The following is a 22,626-nucleotide window of genomic DNA, read 5'->3' on the forward strand; positions in this document are numbered from 1 at the left end:
GTAGGTCTCTCTTGTCTGAGGAGCAAGTGACTGACGAGCTTGGGCATTTAGTAAAGCTCTTCCTTGCATGTTAAGTACAGCTAGTACTTATTTTGAATAATATGTTAAGCTTAACAGATTCAGCTGTATACAACGTACTTACATATAATTTATTTATACTTTTAGATGACTGCTTTGTGGGATCCATGATCTGGGCATCCCCTTTATGTAAACCTCCACTATAATCGTCTCTGTGTCCCCGTATTACGTATGATACAGGTTCAGCTGCTGTAGCAGACAGAAACTCAAAACAATAGAATTGTATTTACTTCACATTCAAATCCAGTCTGGTGTGGTCATTTCCATGAAGATGTCACATGCTCAGGGCCCCTTTGGTTTTGCCGCATCATCAACTCTGTGGTTTCACCTGGGCCACAAGGTGCTAGAAATCCCACCACCGCATGGCCATTCCAGCTGGTAGAAAACGGGAGAATGAAGGAGAAGGATGCCTCTTTATTTCGAGGGCATGTTCTGGCCAGAACGTAGGTTCCACCTAGACTAAGAGGAACCTGCAAGAAAGGCTGAAAGGTAGTCTACTTCCTGGGTAGCCAAGTGCTCAGTTACAACTCCGGAGTCTTCTTACGGTTGGAAAGAAGACTAGATATTAGGGAGTTCTCTTGCACACACCCATTAGAATGCAAACTTCATAAAAAGAGGTTGTCCTTTTTCACCATTATACCCCAACTCCTAGAACAGTACCTGGTACATTCATCCTCCTCTGACCATTTTCCTTGCCTTTGTCCTGACTCACCCATCATCGCTGATGTAGTTTTTGAACATAGGTGAGGTTTGGTGGGGTGAGGTCGGGACTCAACGACCAACAAAGAATTCTTGAGCCATCTTTGGTGCAAGACGGTGGTTTTCTTAAAGCACAGGGACAGAACCCCTGGGCAGAAAGGGCTGCGCCGGCCGCAGGGCATTGTGAGGAGTGACTTACTACATACTTTGGGACTGGGGGAGGTAAAGATAGGGAGGTTCCAAAAGGATTTTCATGTGCTAAAGAAAACTCACAGGATACCAGAGGCCTTCCTATTGTCAAGCTAAAGTTGTTTTTCCCTCTAGCAAAGCATTAACATTAAGACAGTCGGGGAGCTTCCTGGAGGACCACTAGACTCCGCCTGCCTCAAGGATTTGTCAATGGGCTGCAGGTTGTGAGGACATCTAATTTTATTTGCGTTTCCTTCTGGAAGTTAGGTTATTGATAAGATTCCTTTTTTCTTGTAAATCATTAAGACATTTGTAAACTGAGGGAGGCTCAAGTCTTGAAGGACTGTGGTATCTATAATATAGTTAACCATTTGTTTTTCTTTTCCTTAGCTTTAGGGCACCCAGGAGTGCCTAGGGAATGTCACACAGATTGCACCTGGGGGTTGTGGGGTGTCAGTTTGTGCTTTGCCCTCAGCTTGCCTTCTGCTCCCTCATCAATCACCGCTCACTGGACGTAAGTCGTGTCCTTCTAAATTACTTTTCTGTCTTGACGCCAATCTATCTTCCACACTGCCATCAAAGCTAACTGTTTAAAATAGGAACAGTCTTCTTTTATTTCTTTTCTTAAAGCCCTTCAATAGCTCACCAATATCCTCAGGATAATTTACCAGCAGAGACTTCAAGGGCCTTGCCAACCACACCTCACCTCACTCACCCCGTTCTCCAGCCAAATAAAGCTGAATATAGTTCTTTCAACATTCCATTCTCTTTCATGCTTTTATGTGTCTACATGCATACTGTCCAAACCAGGAAGAATAGCCATTCACTCTTCTGCATTCCCACAGTATCTTGTACATACTACCAATGATATTATTTTGTGATTTTTAATTTAACATCTTCCTCTTCTATGGCCTATTACTACTGAAGGGAAGAACAGAGATCATGTCTTGTTCATCTTTCAGTTCTGAGCCATGAGTTAAGCACAATATTTTTTTTGTTGCTCTCTGCAATGACCACATGTTTCAAGGAACAAAGCACCATTACTTTATCTAGAATTAAGAAACCTGTTTTATTTGGGCACCTAGCATCCCCTGCTGGATGCTGGGCTGCTCCCTACCAGGAATTTATGGATGTCAGGATGAATGACATGTAGGAATAACAACTATGAAATAAAGTTTACTATTCACAGAGCAAAAAGCAAAAGAATTCCACAGGGAGAAGAGCTCAGGTTCTATCTAAAGTGAAACAAAGTTGAGAGGGGGGTGGAAAGTGGCTTAGGGATTTATTATGGGTAAGGGAGTGGGTGCAGATTTTTTTAACCTTTCCTAGATGTGAGGCCAAGGGGAGAGGTGGGGAAATGAAAGCTGTCAGCCATCAAACATCAAAAATAAATTCTTTCTGTAGTATGAAATGATTTTTTCCAATGATTATACTTTTATTTGAAGTCATTTTTTATTTGTTTCTGTTTTACCTTCAGAAATAATGCCCACCTCACAGGGTTGTTGTGGAATTAAATTTAAATAAAATAGGAGATGGAAAGGACATTATATACTCTAATGTATGATAGTGAGAATATTATCTATACTGTAAAGTATTACACCAATTGTCATAATCATACAGGCTAGATCCTATCCTAAGTACTTTCTGCATAAAACCCGCACTTCCCATATTCCAAGAGAATTTTGATTTGATAACAGGATATATAAGCAATGATGAGTGGCATGGATGACAGCTGATTTTAAATATCATCGTCCATTATCTCACATACCTGAGATGGGGACCTGGGGCAGGGGGTGCTTTGTGAATTGCTGACTTGTAGATAGCAGTGCTCAAGGCACAAATCACAAATACAGTTTCTGTAGCCAAAAAATGTCAGTGGGTGGTAAAGCCTGGTGGGAGCTAAACAGATGTGTGCGTCATCAATTTCCCAACCTCGTGCCAGCTTTTGTTGAATCTGTGGCATTTACACACAGCATCTGTGGGTATTTTGATCTCTAAAACAGGGCTTTAGGATCTGTAGTGGAGAGACAGCTCAGAAGTGTTAAATATTTTTATCGAAAACCTCATCAGACTGTAAACTTGTGACACATTGTAGGAGCAATAAAGCACATCCCGTGTTTCTGAGTCACCACCCCAGCCGACTGACCACTTTCCTCCTCTGTGATAATAAGAACAGTTGAAATTGCTTCTAGCCCTCCATCCAGCAACGGAGAAAATGGCACCATTCTCCCCAATAGAGGTAAAAGCTGGGACTGTTAACATGGAGGACATCACACCTCATTTAAAGATGCCCAAATAGAATCATCCTGTTCACAGCTGAAACATTTAGAGAAGCAAAGCACAGCCTTCAGGCAAATGAAGATGGAAGACAAGCAAACTGATATTTATAATCTTCTTTAAGGGAATAACACAGGAGAAGCCAGACTCTTTCTTTCCAGTCAACAGGCAATAAGGACCTGAACCCATCAACAACCAAATGAACATGGAAGCAGATCCCACCCACCCAGTCAAGCCTTGAAATGACTGCAACATTGGCCAGTAACTTGATTCCAGCCTTGTGAGAGGCTAAGTCAGAGGCACCCAACTAAGCCACAAGTGGATTCCTTATCCACAGAAAATGTGAGATAATAAATGTTTGTTACTTTAAGCCACTAAGTTTTGGAGGTTATTGATTATGCAGCAATAGATAATTAACACATACACAGAATAGAAAACTACATAAAATTATCTAACATATTTAAAAAGTGAATAAATACAAACTCTAAAAATAAATAATACAGTAACAAAAATTGAAAAAATATAACAGGTTTAACAGAAAATTAGACATAGTTGAAAAGAGAATTAGCAAACTGGAAGGCAAATCAAAGCAATTAACAAAAATACAGCACAGAAAGACAAAATGATTTTTTTTAAAAATGGAAGAGATTGTCAAAAATGGAAAATAAAGAAGTAGGTCCAAAGTAGATTTAATCAGAAGTCAAAAGCAGAGGAGAGAGAGGTTGGCACAGGAAATATGTGAAGAGAAAATGAAAAAGTATATTCCAAATATCATAAGAAAGACACCAATTTATATATTCAAGAAGTCCAGTAAATTCCATACAGGATAAATAAAAGGAAACCCACCCATAGACACATCAAAGTTGGACTTCAGAAATTCAGAAACAAATAAACAAAAAAGGGCAGATTACTTACAGTGAAAAGCAATTAGATTTACAGCCAATTTCCCAATAGCAATGGAAGCCAAAAGACGAGGGAAAATAGTTACAAAGTGTTGAAATAAAGTAACTGTTACACAATGGGAAAAAATGCTTTCAAGAATGAAAGCAAATGACATTTTCAGCCAAATAAAAAAATAAGCATAAATTCCATAGGACTGACCCAAACAAAAAAGCAAGTGATCCCAGGGGGTCTGAGATACAAGAAGGAACTAAAAGCAAAGATATTGGTAAACATCTAAATATAAATCAAAGACTAAATGCAAAAATAATGCTAGTGTACTGTGCAGTAAAAAAAAAAAAGATAATTAAAATAGATAAAAACAAACTGTAAACAGGGAAGGCTGGCTAGAAGGAAGTAAAGTATTCTAAGATCCCCACAGAGGAAGATTAAAATTATAAGATATAAAAATATAAAGTTAACTGTAGACTTTCAAGGCTGAGTATTGGCTTATTTCCTAAATCTGGCTGTAGTGACACTGCTTTGATAAATGTGGTAATCAATAAACTCCTTTAACTATTTAAAATGCGAAGACACCATAGATGTGGTACTGGACTAATTCAACTTATATGGGACCAAAGAAAACTGGAGCCTTACAGTGGAAGATGACTTAGGCTCATGCTGTTTAGGAAGCCCTCACCCTACAAAAGGCGGAAGGACCCTCTAATAAAATGAGAAAATTAAGAAGGTGAGGTGAATAAATTTGAGGCCTTAACTTCCTTGAGCTTTAATTTACAAGGGCAAGAAACTTCGGTTTCAGATTTATTATCTTTACATACTCAAGCAGTGACTGATATTGGAGAAACAAGCTCACAAAGATGGCAGTCACACTGTCCTAATGATATTCTCCTGCTCTGTCCCTCTAAAGAACAGCCACATCCCTGGGGGTGACCCCAGACTTAAGAGGAAGATGAAAACAATCGGGGGAATGGCAAAGAATATGTTTTTCCCATTCTTTGATGTGCCTTCCAAGTGTTAGGAATGCCACCAGTTTAATAGTCCCAGCCTCCTTCTAGATCCTTACTCAGGCTTCCTCAGGGAGAAGGCATAATTTAATCTGTGTTGGTGTTTCCAGAAGGAAAAGGTGGGTATGCACAACTCAGTCCTTCCCCCGTACTTGCTCAGATGAGCAGACTTTCTACAGCTCTTCCCTGCTACACATTTTACAGGGCTAGGTTCTCCCTCTGAAGGGGAGGCTGCCCAGGCCCAGCATCTCCTGCTACTGGGTGGTAAGTCTGTATAATTCTGGTGTTCAGTGTAAGAAGCCTTCTTGCCCACAGACATAGATTATATATTCCAACATCAATTTTATCAGTAATTGATGTAACACCTTGTTTTCATATCTGACTTCTTTTTTCATCATATTTCCAAGTTGGTTCCAATAACTCAGGGGGTGAAGTTCCCCCAGAATCCCCAACAATAGATAATGCATAATTCTGGCTACTCGGTCTATATATAACAATAACATCAACAATAAAAACGGCAACAACATCAAAACAACCACTAAGTGCTGGTTACTATGTTCTACGTATCACACACATTACCTTTAATTTTCATCACAACTCTGAAAAGTAGGTACTATCTCTCCATTGTTTGTTCATTTGGGTTTCTGTGGGATGATGAAACTGTCATCCATGTGCTCTCCCCAAAAAAGGACTAAGTTTATATTAGCGGTTTTCTATTTAACCTTATATACACTGGGTACCACCTTTCATTTGCACTCACTCAAAGTCCTTCATTAGCTTTAAAAAATTTTATCTCTAGCACACAGCCCTATACCTATGGCTCATTTACCATACTAACCAGGAACTCAAGATCAGTTTCACCCAGTTGTAACTGTCAAAACAATTATCAGAGCAAGAGTCATGTCTCAGAGGAGATCTTTTTCAGTCTAGATCAGGAGTCACCAAACTGACTGGCAGGCCAAATCTAGCCCACTACCTGTATGGGTAAATAAAGGGTTACCGGGACACAGCTACATTTATTTATTATGCATTAGCTACAGTGACTTTCACACTACCACAGCAGGGTTGAATAGTCAGGACAGAGACTGCAAAGCCCACAAAACCAAACATATTCACTATCTGGCCTTTCACAGTAAGTTTGCTCACCCCCAGTTTAGACGTGGAGGTTGATTCCATATTCTCAGTACGCTAAGTGGTCAGTATAATTCTTTCTCACATATGGTCATAGGCTGTATCCTTTACATCTGTGAACTTGCATCAAGTTGATGGCAATAATGATAGTTGAAGCTCTACTTCCTCACTTCTAATCAAATGTCTTTCAGTCAGATTCCTCAGCCAGAGATTCTATCAGTCGGCAACTATCAATACTCTGGTGACAACGTTTTTAAGGAATATATAGAAATGCTTTTAGTTACTTATATTTAAAAATAAATTTAGCTCTCTCCTATATTAAAAAAGTATGCAGGTAATTGAAATAAAAGACATGCTATGAATGAATTACTAACGTGTAGTATTACCAATGGCACAACATAAACTCTCTGGATAATGGCTAAATCCTCCATTTCAATCTGAACTATGAACACCCAGCATGAGGGCACTGATACTTGAGACATGGTTTCTAGTTTTCAAAAGGCTTTACTGGATAATGTTCAAGAGGAGAGAAACTAACATTTGTTGATAACCTAACATGTGCTTTTTACTAAAATAGGTACCTTATAGAGATTACCATATTTAACCCTCACAATAGCCTATGAGGTGAGTGTTATTACTGTCTCTGTACAGATTAATACCCTCAACTGAGAGAGATAGACAAGCATGTCCCAAATGTCCGTCAGGATTTGATACTTCTCTGGGAAGGACAATTCCACAACTCTCAAGGTATCCTTGAGTTAAATAAACTCAAAATTTGCAAGGTACATTTTATCCAGATTGTTATTCTAAAAAGTATATCATCAACACCTGCCAAAACCAGACCCCCGCTGTGCCAGTCATCACCTCTTTAGTTGCTGGATTGTGAGCAATTTACGTCTGGGATGGTACAAGGGGCAATCAGAGAACTCAGGAAAACATACATTCACCAACTGGTATGAAAGCATTTCAATATTGTAACAACTGGTACAACTGTACCAGTGCCAACTTGCTGAAAAATAAATCTGTGGAATTCTTTACAATTCCAAATCTGCAATTCTGCAGAAGCATAACCAAGACTAATTACAGAAGCTATGCAATTGAGTAAGTGATCTGGGAGTGATGTGCCCATTTTAGTTCTCCGTGATTGGCTATGACTATTCTGATGTTAATTCAGCTCAACCGAAGATGGTAAGTCAGTGCTTCTCAAGTTTTTAACCCATTCTCCCTACAATGTGTTACCATGCTTCTGTATCACACTCAGACTGTCTGATGAACCATTTCATGTCAATAACTAGAATAGCCAGAGTCTCAGTGATCTAATTCTGAGTGGATTTGATAACCGCCAACTAAGAAGTGCCCTGCATTATTCAATGGGTATATATTGGGCTACTCATTAGCACTGCAGAGCTCAGCATGTACCAAGTGGATATGGCATACCATAAAAACCAGATTTTAAGGACTGACTATGTTTAGTCCTTCTCCTTCATAAATGATTTAAACAAAAAGTATACCATATTTTTATAATTTAAAATTATATATAGAGAGAGAGAATATTTTTCATTTTAATGATAAAACTCCATGTTATGTAAGCAGGCCGTTCGTGGAAAATATTTGAAAATTACGTAGAGAAAAAAAAGAGAAAAAGAAAATGCTGATTATTAAATATATGATAAAACACACATTTGAAGCAGCATCACGGCACAATTTTAACCACAGTTATAAGATTATAGGTACTTGATTAACTTCTCAACCCTAGATTAAAATAGCCTCTTTTTACAAGTATAGACCCTGCAAAACAGTCCAACCATCCCTCACAGTATAATTTTCATTCCTTTTCTGACTTATAATGAAGTGTTTTATCTCATACATAATCATAGACTGAGATTAGTAAAGTGGTATTGTAATAAGAAGAAGCTAGGAATAATTATATGTAGAGCAGAGCAATAAGAACAACTCCTGTCATATATACATGTATAATTCCTTTAGGTACTCTCATAGGATTGTGCTTTTCTAAATGGAAACATATTGAGGCACACTGAATAGTTAACTTAAAAAAAAAAAAGATCATAGGCAGTAATTTTGTTTTCCCTTGACATTAACAAAAATGTATCTCATTCCTCCCTCAATAGGCTCCTTCCAATCTTAACAGGCTGAAAATATCTCTACTGTGTAAAAGGCCTCCAGTTGCTACCCAGAGGAAAACAAATTCTCAAAATGTCAATAGCCTTAGTTATTCCACAAATAACAAACATTTTAGAAACATGAAACTATGTTGGAATAATCAGAAAGTAAAACTTAGAACTGACATTTAATCGTAAAACTACTCACCACTCCTGGCTTACAGTTGTGATAGCGATGCTGGGAAGTGTCCTCAAGGGCAGTGTGGTTGGTCTGGAAATGCCATCTCCCTCAGGAGTCCTTGCTCTCTCACTCTGTCTTTGGGACAGTGGTGGTAACTGTAAGTTTCCTGAGCAACACCTTCTCCCTCTCCAGAGGTCAATCCCAAGTGTGTTACTAGAAGAACTGTAGGATTTACTTAAGCTACATTCCAAATAATCTTTAACATTCTGGAGGAACCACAAGGAAAGAAAAGAGAAGAAAAGGAGAATGAGATTCAAATGTTTAAAATGATGTACAGTAGAGTGAAATAAGAATCCAAATGATCAAGTCATCCGTCATAAAGTCCTGACTCATGATCTCACAATCAGAATCTAATATTGACGGCAAAACCTTGAGAGAAAACAAATAAGTGGGCGCAGTGGCTAATTCTCAACGTTTGGAATTCTTGGTGATTTTTAGGGTCCCCGTTACAGGTTACCAGTTATAGCATGTGGGTTAGAGGGCTTCCTGTCTTCTTTCTCTTTCGTAAATTTTTCTTTCTTTTATTCCCCTTCTTTTTCTGTTTTTTTTTTTAAATTGCTAAAATGAAAGCTTACAATTGAACATATATTTTGGAAATCAATGTTATCATTCTGCAACATGGGGGAAAACTACATTAGCTAAGGCATATACTTTCTTGTTTAGTGTTTTAAAGTAAAAATACTTTCTTAGGACAGAAAGATGTTGATAATTATGGATAACTGACTATCTCTGTTCCCATAAAGGATCTTCTCAGAGTTTAAGTTTCTTTTTCTTTCTTTCTTTCTCTCTCTCTCTCTCTCTTTTTTTTTTTTTTTTTTTGGTAAAATTATGTAAGAGTTCAGAATAAGAAGAGCATACTTTATCCAGCCCTGAACAGAACTTTATGTGTTCAGTGCATCCCCTAATGCTAACATGAATGAAATAGTTGTGAGAAGATAAAGACATTGTACTATAACCACTGATAAGAGTTATTCATTTTTCCTAGATCTCTTAGTGACTGTGGTTCCTGGTACTGTTGCGAGTGAGAGCCCCAAAGGAGCCACTGCTTATGTACCATTCATACAGGCTCAAAGACAGAAAATGTCATAACACAGCAAATACCCATGGAGAGCAATGCGGAGTTCAAAAGATAGAACTACCACTCTCTCCTCTTATCTTTTTTTTTAAAGATTTTATTTATTTATTTGACAGAGAGAGACACAGCGAGAGAGGGAACACAAGCAGGGGAAGTGGGAGAGGGAGAAGCAGGCTTCCCACTGAGCAGGGAGCCGGATGCGGGGCTGGATCCCAGGAGCCTGGGATCATGACCTGAGCCGAAGGCAGACGTTTAATGACTGAGCCACCCAGGCGCCCCTCTCCTCTTATCTTAACACAGAATAATGGAAGTCCTATCACCAGGCCAAGGAGTCTCACCTGAAATTCATTCTGTGGCCCTAAAAAGACAGGTCCTTCCTGCAAGTCTTTCAGAAAAGACTTAGGAGAACCTAGGAATAGACCTCCAAAGGTTTAAACAAACAAAAGTTCTCTATCTCCCACTCCACCCATCCCTATCTTAGTTCATACAAGAAGAATTAACTCAAGTTTCAGGGTGTTAGCTGGGTTCATGCAACAAATATTTGTTGCACACCTATTACAGTTTTGCACTGTGCTACTCAAGAAGGATACAACAGCAAAAGGAAGCACAGTATCTATGCTCACAGAAACCTATATTCTAGTGATTTATGCTTATCTGACACAAGACCACATTTTGATGAAGGAAATTTGGGCATGAATAGGCCTGACAATTTTCAGGGGCCCCACTTTTCCTACCTGAAATGGGATATCATCACATTTTCTTGTCCTTGACAAGAATACCATTTATTTGAAATTTAGTAAGACCACAATTCAATAACAAGAAGACAAAACCATCTGTAGTTTTCCATATTTTAAATCCATTGTAAGTCTAGCACTTAGTGTAGTCAGTGTGTGTGTGTGTGTGTGTGTGTGTGTGTGTGTGTTACAAATAAGAAGCTGAGGGGAAAGCTTGTATATATAAGTTTTTTGTCAAAAGACATAAAGACAAGTTAATGAAACAGAATACACAAAGTATTCTTGAAGAGATTCAAAAACAAACTAAGAGCCAGAACTCATGACTGTAAGTCAGACTACTTCCAAATATTCATGTAAAGAAAGTACTGGTTATCTGGAAAGCAAGTCATGAGTATATATTTCACCTGAGCTATGCAAGAGACTTTGTACCAAAGAACAGAAATAAGGATATCATTTAGTTAAACCACCAACCACTATAGTCTCCTTAATAAGGTTTTTGGATATTTTTCTCTTTTAGAAAAAGGAAGTATTATCAACTAGGTTTAATTGTAGTAAATGAACTAAATGGGTGCTTATTTGGTATTTGCTATTTGAAAAGTAACAAAGTCACATCTGCCAAAAAATATCTCCCACACTGACTTGCCAAGAGGTTTGAATTTACAAATTTGAAGTCATTCTTTGAATTAAAGGAATTCATTTTAAAAGACTCCATGAAAATGAATTGCCACAAAAGAACATAATGGAGTGGCTTTTTAGAAATTAAGTTAAACACTGGGAACATTAATATTGTTTTACAAACACTCATTAGCCCATCTAGAGTTAGTCATAATTACCTCAAACTCTCTCATTCATACTCATAACCTATACACCACTCCCCACCCCCAAAATTGCTAACATCCTCAAGGGAACAACCTAATTCAGTCAATTCTCAATTACCGAATTTGAGATCTTAGACTTATATTCCTATTTTAACTAGCATGATTCTGGCTGACTACACCACTCACCAGATCAAAGATTTGGGGGAAAGGAACATTAATTTGAATGTTACTTCTGGAATTCACAAATTTTAAAATGTATCATACTGCCTCAAATTCACCCTATATCTCTATAATCCCAAGGGATATAACCCAATTTGGGATTATCCTCATGCTCCTGGATAACTGTTTGTTTAAAAATTGATATTTTTGCCAATATAATTCCAAAAGGTTATCACAAAGGAGAAGCTGGTGTGAAACCCTGCATCTAAATGGGAAAAGTCTGAAGGGAAGAAGGGAAGGGGATGCCAAAGGGACTCAGTCCTAGCCCCATATCAAAACTGACTCAGTTAGGACCACTGAAATGCACAGTTGAGGCATATCAGGGGCTGAGTAGTTACGACTTTGTTGGTGTTGCTCTTGCTTTATTTTCCCTTTGTTAAGTCTGTCCCAGTCATTTTTGGAGCTTGCTCCAATTTTTGAATTCTGATTAAACTCCTGGTGAGGAAATGAGATTGGATATTTCCAAGGACTTCTAGTGTGCTTGGGTACAATTCAATCTGGACCATAGGCCAGAGCTTTTCAAATCTTATAAAACTGGAAATTGAAATTATGGGAAGCATCAAGTGACACGTAGGGACTCCGTGAAGACTAAATGTCACGATGCTCCATGAGACAATAACAAAAGTAATGTTGTCTTTGAAAAACACAGTTTTATCATAGGCAATCACCATCAATTATGAGAAGTTGCCCAGGGGTAAATAATGTATTTTATGTATAAAATCAACCCCTCCCTCTTTCTGTGTGTGTGTGTGTGTGTGTGTGTGTGTGTGTGTGTGTGTCACCCACACACATATTCCCTGGTTCTTCTTTCCTACTCTCTTTAGCCATTTTCCCCTTTCAACTCCTCCCCAAACCAGCAATTCCCACCTCTGTAAGTTATTCTGTAATCCCTAGAGTCATAATTAATTGCTTGTGTTCAGTACCTGAATAGCACTGAATTTGCCCCTCACTTCTGGGACTTAGTTCCCAAATGCAAAGTACTTAATGTATACTGTTCCTATGTCACTCATCATATTAAGTCTCCTATTAAAGGTATTTGTGTACTGCAAATAACTGTATGCAAACACAGTCGTCACAGTTATTTATTTGCTTATTCTGACAAAGCTAAACATAGTGTCTTACATGTGGTAAAAGCCTTTGCATATGTCGTTCCTTTTACCAGAAATGCTCTCTCAAAGAAAGGAAGGAAGGAAGGAAGGAAGGAAGGAAGGAAGGAAGGAAGGAAGGAAGGAAGAAAGGAAGAAAGGAAGAAAGGAAGAAAGGAAGAAAGGAAGAAAGGAAGAAAGGAAGAAAGGAAGAAAGGAAGAAAGAAAGAAAGAAAGAAAGAAAGAAAGAAAGAAAGAAAGAAAGAAAGAAAGAAAGAAAGAGGTTCCTCCACTGAACGACAGTAGATGCTAGTGGAAAGGGGACAATACAAGATAAGGACAATACCACACATCTATTACTATAATGTTAATTAATGTTAAGTCCCTTTGCCCAATGCCATGTGATTAAAGGGAAGGAGTAAGAACTGGGAGAAATCCTGAAAGATAGAGCATTTACCCAAAAGACAGAATTTTACGTAAACTGGCAAGTTCAAGTTCCTCCCAGCCCCTCCCCATCTGTTGAACCAGGAGCTTAACAATAAGATGAGTTATTACAGAAAGCAAGGAAAATTACTACTTTTTCCTTCCTCCCTCCCTTCCTTCTGCACATCAGATTGATGGCATATGATTTCTAGCTCAATTACAAACAGAAACTGAGTAAAAACTGGACAATTAAAGACACACTAATGGGGGACTGGTCAATTGAAAGCAAAGGAGATAATTAATCTCAGCTGCCCAAGATGCAGAGTTATGAGATGGTGAGTTTACAGACTTCTTCAGATGACCTGGCACAGGGCTTCTAAAAGAATGCATATATCTAGCCACTATGGGATCTTGTTAAAATACAGTCTGGTTTTTTGGTCTAAGATGTAGCCTAAGATTTTGCATTTTCTAGGCAATGCTAATGCTGCTACTCTGAGGATCACACTTGAGTAGCCAAGACCTATAGGATGTGTACATCACAAGCTTCATACAAGCAGTTGTCAAAAACCCCACCATACGAGGTGACTCTCAAGGATTAGCTGTATATGGGTAAAGACAGGGAAGAAAGTCATCACGGAACTGATAAGGCAGGCAATGTAGAAAGAGGAGTTTCTAAGAGCTAGAAGGTGGGCATCCATCAGAAATGGGGGTTTTGTGAATGAGACCTTAAACCTCAACCTGAGCCCATCTCTAAGCTGCAGAGAGAGCAGTGTTCCTGCTGTCCACCTTGCAGAATTCTGGGTCCAGATGCTGGCAATGCCTGGTTCACAGAAATAACTAGTGATAAAGTGATGATGTTAAACAACCTTGCCCACTCTTTGGATAAAATTATGGAGCAACTTCTTCATTGAGCAGACAAAAAGCGGGTAGAATCGAGCAACTCTGATTTTTGGAACTTACATCATCAGCCGCCACTGCCATAACACTCCTGCTTTTCTTCATTGTAGAGGTGAAAAATACCCCCTCTTAGGATGTCTGTTGTTCAGCACAGTTTTGCTGACAATTTTTAAGACCTATGGGAGGAAAAAAAAAGAGACACAAACACAAAAAAGAGCTCAGTATCCTTAGTTGAATACAAATACATGGCTTCTTTGTATTCTCCAAACTAACATTTGAATGTATGCAATGTACATGTATAAGTAAATATCACAATTTCCCAAGTCAATTCAATCTGATATGTGAGAAAAGAGGTTCACAAAATTCAAAAATCCAAGAAATCAGTGCAAAACTACTCAGGAGGAGAGAAAAGAATAGAGGGTAACACTTAGGCTCCCAAATAATCCATTATCATTAAGGATATAAAAATAATACATATTTGTGAAAGGCTTTATACTTTCTCCTACAATATTTCATTTAATCCCCATAACAGTCTCTGAGATTATTTTCATTTTTTTTTCCTAATGAGGGAACAAATGCTCAGAAAAATAACTGGACCAAGGTAACAGTTAAAACATGGCGGATTTAGAATTTAAGGAACACAAGTCTGATATTACGGTCAAAAAAAGAAAAAGAAAAACAAACCAATACAGAAAATAGACATCACCAGAAAAACCTAATTTCAATTTTACCATCAGTTTAAATCTCTTATATGTATAAGCACATAGGCAAATATTTATCACAGAAAATTTTAATTAGAAAGAGCTAGAATTCCCTGGTCTAAATCACACAAACCTGGCCATTTTGAAGAAGAAATGCTGCAATTCATGACATTTGTTTTGTGTAGATCATTGGAAGCCACTTCAGAAATAAAGAACCTCAATAACGTTACCAAAATTTAAGGGTGCACCCTGGTTGTGCAACTCCAGAGAAAAACTAATCTCATTTTGAAAACACAGGCTTTTAAAAAATGGTCCAAATTTTAAGTTTAGGCATCCAATAGTCTACAAGAGAATATAAAGAATTCTGTTTGCAGAATTGAACTGGAAAAGATATCCTATAGAAATCCCTGAATCCAAAACGCATTAGTCCATATGGTGGTTTCTCAAAATCTTGGTAAAAAAATGTCCTGCATCATGGCTGAGCTTAAGAAGCTCCTATGTTTTCTCATTCTGTGCATTTAAACTCTTAATACATGCCTGATTTGAAAAGTCTGCTTCTCTGAACATGAAGATATATATAGATTAAGAGCATGATGGAATTGTAGCTATGTGACTAGGAATACTAAGTAGTGGCATTGTACCATCACCCAGGAAACCAGGGTTGAATTTCTAACACATAATTTGACTATATTATGCAGGAGTTGGCAGCAGAACTGACAGAGTGCGTAAGAGAGTGGGGGAGGGAGAAACTTCGCCTTTGTAAGTGTTCTGGGGAGAGAATCCCATAGGTTTTTCAGGAGTTTGATTCAATATGCCCAGGAAAAGCATTTCCTCAGCATACACCAAGGAATGATTGAACTTTTCTAATGCTGACCAAACAGGAGTAGCCAGAATTTTAGAGCTTTTACTCAAAGGTTCCTTGACACCTGACAAAAATAGACAAATAGTATTTTATCACATAGGGATCTTCTATCTTGAGGGCTTCTATAAGGTAGAATCTGAAAAAAACAAAGTTTATGCTCCTAAGTTTTTTTTTAAATAAAGCAAGATTCAAAATTTAAGTTTTACATTCAGGATACAGAATTAGATATACCCAATGATTATAATTCTGTAAAATGAAAGCATGGAAAAATACTAAAGAAGCTGTGTAAATGTTTAACAGTGGACATCATGTAAGGGTTCTATAGGAGGTTTTTCTTTCTTTTCCATATTTTCCAAATTTTTTGTGATGTATTATTTTATAAGCCAAAAACTAATTTCATATATATTTTATATATTTTATTATATATTGTTATATATTGTGTTATAATATATATTATATATATTTACATGTGTGTTTTATATATACACAAAATAAGGACCCATAAAATACATAAGAATATTAACTTATTTTTTAAGTTTTTTTATTTCTACAAAACTTAGTGTGCCATATATTTGATGGGCCATCTTTTTGTGTGAGGTAAATGATATCTACTTATTTGGGTGAAGAAACTAAGAACAATGACAGGTTAGGACTTAAGTGTTAGGCCATAGCTAGATGATAAATTATGTGGTCTCTTAAATATCTACTTGGAGAGTGCCAAATGAATTTGCACAGTTAATAAAATACATGCAGCATTATGTCACATCATGGTACAAACACAAACATGGTAATTGGTAAATTTAGCACTGGTACTATCAAGATGTGTGGCACCTGGATGGCTCAGTTAGTTAAGAGTCCAATTGTTAATTTTGACTCAGGTCATGGTCTCAGGGTCATGAGATCAAGCCCCACATCAGGCTCTGCGCTGAGCGTGAAGCCTGCTTGAGATTCTCTCACTCTCCCTCTGCGGCTGCTCACACTCTCGCTCTTTCTCTCTCAAGAAGGAAGGAAGGAAGGAAGGAAGGAAGGAAGGAAGGAAGGAAGGAAGGAAGGTAGGAAGGAAGGAAGGAAGGAAAGAAGGAAGGAAAAAGGACTATCACAATGCAAATGTTATTTGCAGTCAATTTCAAAAAATCATGATTAATAGAGTGTGGGTCTGGGAAAAAAATAAGAACATCAAGGTGATCTCTAATAAATGGCTTCACATACTAAATTAGTAGGAAAAATCTATGAGGCAAAATTTACTTTTTATCTTACATCGATTTTGCTTGGTAGGATTGCACTTAAAAATAGGATAAAACACTGCAACTGGAATAGAAATCTCTAAGCTATCTTCAGCAGGGAAGGACAATGATCAAGTTTCCTCCATAGAAATAAAGACCTTAACTATACCTTCTCAGACTAACACAAAGTATGATGGGCTCCAAATGAAGCTCAATGCAGACTTAGGTTGCTTTCATATCTTGGCTATTGTAAATAATGCTGCAATAAACACTGAGTCCACCCATAGACAAATGGATAAGGAAGATGTGGTACACACAGACAACAGAATATTATGCATTATTATCATTAAAAAGGGGGTGAGATCTTTCCATTTATGACAACATGGGTAGACCTAAAGAGGGTATGATGCTAAGTGAAATAAGTCAGACTGAGAAAGACAAATGCCATATGATTTCACTCATATGTGCAATCTAAAAAACAAGACAAATGAATGAACAAACAAACAAAAAGCAGAATCAGATCTATAAACACAGAGAACAAACCAATGGTTGCCAGAGGGAAGGAGGGTGCAGGAGTGGTGGGCAAAATGGGTGAAGGGGAGTGGGAGATACAGGATTTCAGTTATGGAATGAATAAGTTATGGGACTAAAAGGCACAGCATTGAGAATATAGTCAATGATATTATAATAACATCATATGGTGACAGACAGTAGCTACTTGAAATGAGAGAACATAACATATACAGAAGTTGAATCACTGTGTTGTACGCCTGAAAATAATATCATATTGTGTGTCAACTATACTCAAATACAAAAAATTTATTTTAAAAAATGAAGCTCAAAGCAAATCTGGCCCTTGAGAATTTTAGGTCTAATGTGGAAGGAAAAACTCACACATACTAAATATGTACTTGGTAGATAGTAGCTGCTGAAAAATATTTGTAAATTTAGTAAATCAAAGAATATAATTAAATGCTAAAATCCTATGTGTAAACTCTTCTTTGAAATAAAGTAGTCGTGCAGTGTTTCAGAAGGAAATGAGGTTGAGAAGGAAATGAGGTTTCTTTGTAGCCTTAAATAATAAGTAGGATTTGTTTAGTGGAGATAATGACGAACAATGTGGTATGCAAAAATATGGAATGGAACTTAATACACGAAGGGTGTGATACATGCAGAAAGATGCTATGCTAAGGAAATTTATGACTGGCAGAAAGACAAAATGTTCCAGGGTAACATCAGTAGGTCTTCTGGCAAGCAAGAGTACTTTTAAGAGGTCTAAGCCATGGAAATAAACTTCTATTTTATGACACTTTGAGTGTGAGAGCTTACTGGATAAATTTATATGCCTTTAACTGAGAGCATGTCCTGGCTAGGAAAAAGCAGGATCTCAACTTACAAGGCAGTTTTCCAAATGTTATATATTAAAAATATTTTTACTTTATATTCAGAAATAAAACACAACATCTGTTATATAAAACAAGGGAAAAAAAAGAGGAGAGATATTTTCTGGATATTCCTCATTTTCCAATCGAGATCCACCCCCTATACCTTTTCTATCCTGGGCATAGTCCATGGGCTCTCTAGCCCTCTGGTTCCTGGGTGTGTTCAGTCAATGGGAAAGAGAGGCTGTAGACTGGAAGGCTAGAGGAAAGAGAGGTCCCTCTCTGTTGGCCATGGTGTAGCAGTGGCTAAAGTCTTCTACTCTAGGTCCACAGCTCTGTAGGCACCTATCTTCGAAGGTCACTAGGTTCCATTAACTAGTGTCTCCACTTGACCTTTCAGACATAGGACTGAGGCTAGTCTTGTGGTGCTTCATCATGCCTTTCTGCTTAACCTCAACCCTGCCCACAACTTTTGTAAATAGTACCTCCGTTAAATAGCACCTCTCTTTCACCCCTTTGAGAGTGCAACCTATTTCCTTCTGGGACCCTGACTGACAACAGATATGACCCGAAAACTTTACAAAGCCGATGGCAATTTCAAAGTATCCCCCCTCAGTGCCTAGTACAGTGTACAGGGACAGACACAAAGCAAGCTCTCAATAAATAATTGCTCAAGGAATGAATGAGTAAATGTAGTTGGAGTTCTAAAATGGTTTTATGGTTTTTAGAAAAGAAAGTCAGCCATCATTATCTCAAATTGCTTTTGTAAGGCAGAAAAAGTTTTATGTCATCACTCTATGATGGCAATAGTGATTTTATTTGGGAATTCTGAGAAAGTTTATAATATGTTAATATTATATTAATTTACAGTATTATACTATTATATAATAATATATAATATAACACATTACATATAATATATTATGGTATATATGGTATCATGTCATATATATATTGGAGAATAGGGGTTTTACAAACCATTCTATTGCTGACTGTTAGTGCCAGTTGCCTTTCATTTAGGCTAACATAGATTGAGAAGTTATGCCAGTTTAAGCACTATACATATGTGATTTCAAATGTATCTCATAAGAGCAGCCAACCAAAGGAGGTGGGCACAATACTAATGACAGGTGAGGAAATCAAGTCTTAGAACAGTAATGAAATATGCCCAAAGTCACACTCTCTGCTGGTTCAGACCAGAACATTCTGGTTCTAAAGCCAAGCCTCTTAACCTATCGCTGTGCAGCTGATTGGGTCTTATTCACATCTTTTCAAGGTAGTAGTGAATGAAGTGATTTTTACTTCATTTTCTGATGTTGGAAATACAAGTTAAATTAATCAGTTTTCTGGAACCGTGCTCCCTAATCATGTAAGGACAAAAAGAAATACTTTTTAAAAGATACTGAAGTTTTTAAGTGCCTCAAATTTAAGGCAAATGGAGACGAGAAGAGATCAAGTTCTCTTAATTTGAGATTATCCTTCCATTAGCAAAATTTGCTTCTCAATACACAGAACACCATATGTTTCATTAAAACAAAATATTTCTAAGAATTTCTAAGGTGATGAGTAAGGATGATGACAAAAATTCCATTTCTGGTATATTTTAATAGTTTTCCTATATTTTATATTTCACCACCTACAAGATGCTTTTAAGCTTATGTTACTCTTTTGTAACATTCTCTTATGTTCAAAGACTACAGTTCTTCATTAATTCCACCTTCCCTTCTTTCTCCACAGAGATTTAAAAGCTAAAATGAGGGAGAGGACTCTGGCTGCAGTAGCACTAGTATGAATTTCTCTTTTGACAGGTTATAGCTATCAATACTAGTAATCCCTGACCGATAAAAATTTCAATGACTAATAATAAACACTCTAAAATCCTACATCATGGATACATACTAGATCAAACCATGACAAAATGAGAAAAATAAGGGTAATATTTTTGAGTTTTTAAGATAGCTTTTTTTTCCAATTTAAAGATTATCTTTTATTCTGAGATGATGTCCAAAAAGTTTGATTTTGACTTCTGTGTAATTGATTTACTGAACAATCTGAACTGAGTATGTAATAGTTTTAATTTTTCTCCAGTAACTGATTTCCATCTGCAATGTCAAATCCATTTTCTCTTCCTTAACAACAGTTCAGGCTGAGTCCATTACTGCAGCTTATAACTGCTTTACATCACATCTCCTTCTCTTTTTCTAGCTCAAAGACCAGGCTCTGTGGGACCACTCAGTGGCCAGTGTTTAGGACTTGGAGTGGAAAGAAGGAATAGTCTACTCATTTATTCCTCTTCCCTCCGTTCTCTTCAGGTTCTAGTTCTTTCCACATTGCAGCAGAGAGGAAGAATTAACGAAGAGGAGCAAAAGTCTGTTTACTTAACTGGGAATTTAATTGCGGCTCTATTGAGTGCCACTGCTTTTCCAACAAAAGGCACTACATATTGATGCCCTCTCTAAGGGGTGTCCAAATGTTCATTCTCAGGGGTAAGTAGGAGTTTTCCCATTGGGAAAATAAACGTTCTAGTCTCCTCAGCTCCCATCCCCACTGATTCCCATTGAAACTCTTGCTGGTAAGACCCCTTTGTGCAATAGTCTGCTCTCTTGATTGAAGTACTGATAAGATGGCTCAGACCACCACAATGCACTTGATCCAGAATAAGCTCCAAAATCCTTGTCACACCAAGTGGTGAGAGTATAGGGTGTTTGCCACTATCTCTTCCCTCTGCCCTGCTAGCTCTCTCCATTTCTCTTTCTCCCTTGCTCAAGAAGTCACAAAGAGCAGATCAAAAAGTATTCCGTATAAGTGATCAATGGAGAAATGAGATACTATGTCAGTTACTTATTAATATCTTTCAGCCCCAAGCTAATCATTCTAAACCTGTTCTGTGATGCTGGGGCAGAGCCTTTGCAAACTACATTTATAGGTTCTCTTCCTAGCTGGCATCTTTTAGGTGCTGACAATGGGAATCACTAGTAGGAAGCTGGAAGAAAATTGGAGAAAAGGGACTCTCTTCCTCCATCCAAGAGTAGAGACAGCATTGGCACTCCCTTCTGGCAGATTCAGAACCACCCACACAATACCCCCATCAAATGTCTGTTCACTAGCTTCAGAGCGACCCCTTGGTGGTTCCAGTTCCTATGGTAGTAAACCCTCTTATACATGTCTAGATCTCATAACACCATCTCCCCCTCTTCCCTAGGAATGGAAGCCACTTTCACTGTTCTTTGGGTTACCTGGCTGACCTCTTTTCACTTTCATCATTCAACACTTGCATAATCAATTTCTTGATTAAATCCCTTTTGCTTTCCTAACTAGAAGCTAAGGGATATAGAAGCTAACCTTCTTCTTGTGAAAGACACCCCTGATCTCTACAAGTAGTTTTCCATCTCCAGTAGACCAATAACTCCCTTCTCCCAAACCTCTCCACATCCATCCTCTCCCCACCCAGAGTGATTATATGGGCATTGGAAGGTTGCTGGAGTAATGGTCGGTATCAGAACCCATCTGCTACTCTCACAAGGAGTTAATGGGGCATGAGCATTGAGCATTTCTTTCTTTTGTTTCTCAGTGGCCTCAACTGAGAAAATTAAACATTGGCAACTCTGTCAGTCCTCTGATTCTTTGAAAATTTTACTGACTCACAAAGTACAAATATCTAAGATCCTTTGCACCAGACGAGTTAATGTCTTACCTTTTTAAAATAACTAGCATAAAGTGTAGTTCAAGAAAGGGAGGGTTTTCTGCTTTGGGCTAACATCTAATGTAGTATGCATTTGGGGAAGAAATGCTGGACAAAGAGGAGTCTGAATTGGTATCTCTTTTCAGAGGCCCATAACCAGAACACTGTAGTTATCCACTATGAAAACTGATAAAGGGAAACCTCACTAAAATGGAGTTGGGAGGCCAGAAAGGGGAGCACAGAAAGGAGAACCATATGACTCAAATGTCAAATAAGAAGATTATCAATTACAGACTCCAGCAGAAGAATTATCACCAGGAAAGAATCATTAATTACAGGTACCAATAGGGAAAGATGTGCATTGCATCTCCTATAAGAAATTGACTACCCCTGCAACTTAGTCAATGAGAAACTGTCATCAGCCTGAACTCTTTTAATTTTCTCCAATGGACTTCTATTCAAAACAACCCCTTCCAGCTTCCTCCTTCTTCTCCATAAAATAACATTCCTTTCCTCTGTTTGACTTGCCTATGGTTTTGCTATAGCTTGCATGTCCTGAATTGCAATTCTCTGCTATACCCAAATTTTTGCTGATAAAGTAACTTTTAATTTTAAGGTTAACACTGCCTAGCTCTGGACCTTTGACATCTCAATTGTCAAGGGGTTTGTTCAGGGGTTGCATTGTAAGTATCCATAAGCTTTACGAATCTAATGAAATTCTAGTAAACTAGTGGAAGAAAACAAAAACTATTAAAATCAACTCTCTAGAGTCAACAAATAGATAAAAATGTCCAGAATTCAATACATAAAGTATAAAACTCCTCTCTTGAGTTTGCATCTACTGGTCTTATCACACTTTCAGAAACTTAGGACTACTGCACTCAAT

At 37.7% G+C, this 22,626-nt stretch overlaps 1 protein-coding gene across 1 annotated transcript in view; it reads right to left on the minus strand.

Moving 5' to 3' along the window:
* The window catches only part of PDE4B (phosphodiesterase 4B), a 420,748-nt gene extending 406,682 nt beyond the window's left edge, over positions 1–14,066 (minus strand). The window contains exons 1-2 of the mRNA XM_073896583.1: positions 13,954–14,066; positions 8,607–8,845 (exon numbers count right to left, since the gene is read on the minus strand). Of these exons, the coding sequence (XP_073752684.1) occupies positions 8,607–8,845; positions 13,954–13,995 (281 nt within the window). The 5' untranslated portion in view covers positions 13,996–14,066. The remainder of the gene's footprint in view (positions 1–8,606; positions 8,846–13,953) is intronic.
* Positions 14,067–22,626: the final 8,560 nt, after the last annotated feature.

Source organism: Callorhinus ursinus, unplaced genomic scaffold (genome assembly GCF_003265705.2).
Source record: "Callorhinus ursinus isolate GAN/ISIS: 27379988/994484 unplaced genomic scaffold, GSC_fseal_2.0 scaffold9, whole genome shotgun sequence".
Classification (NCBI taxonomy): Eukaryota; Metazoa; Chordata; class Mammalia; order Carnivora; family Otariidae; genus Callorhinus; species Callorhinus ursinus.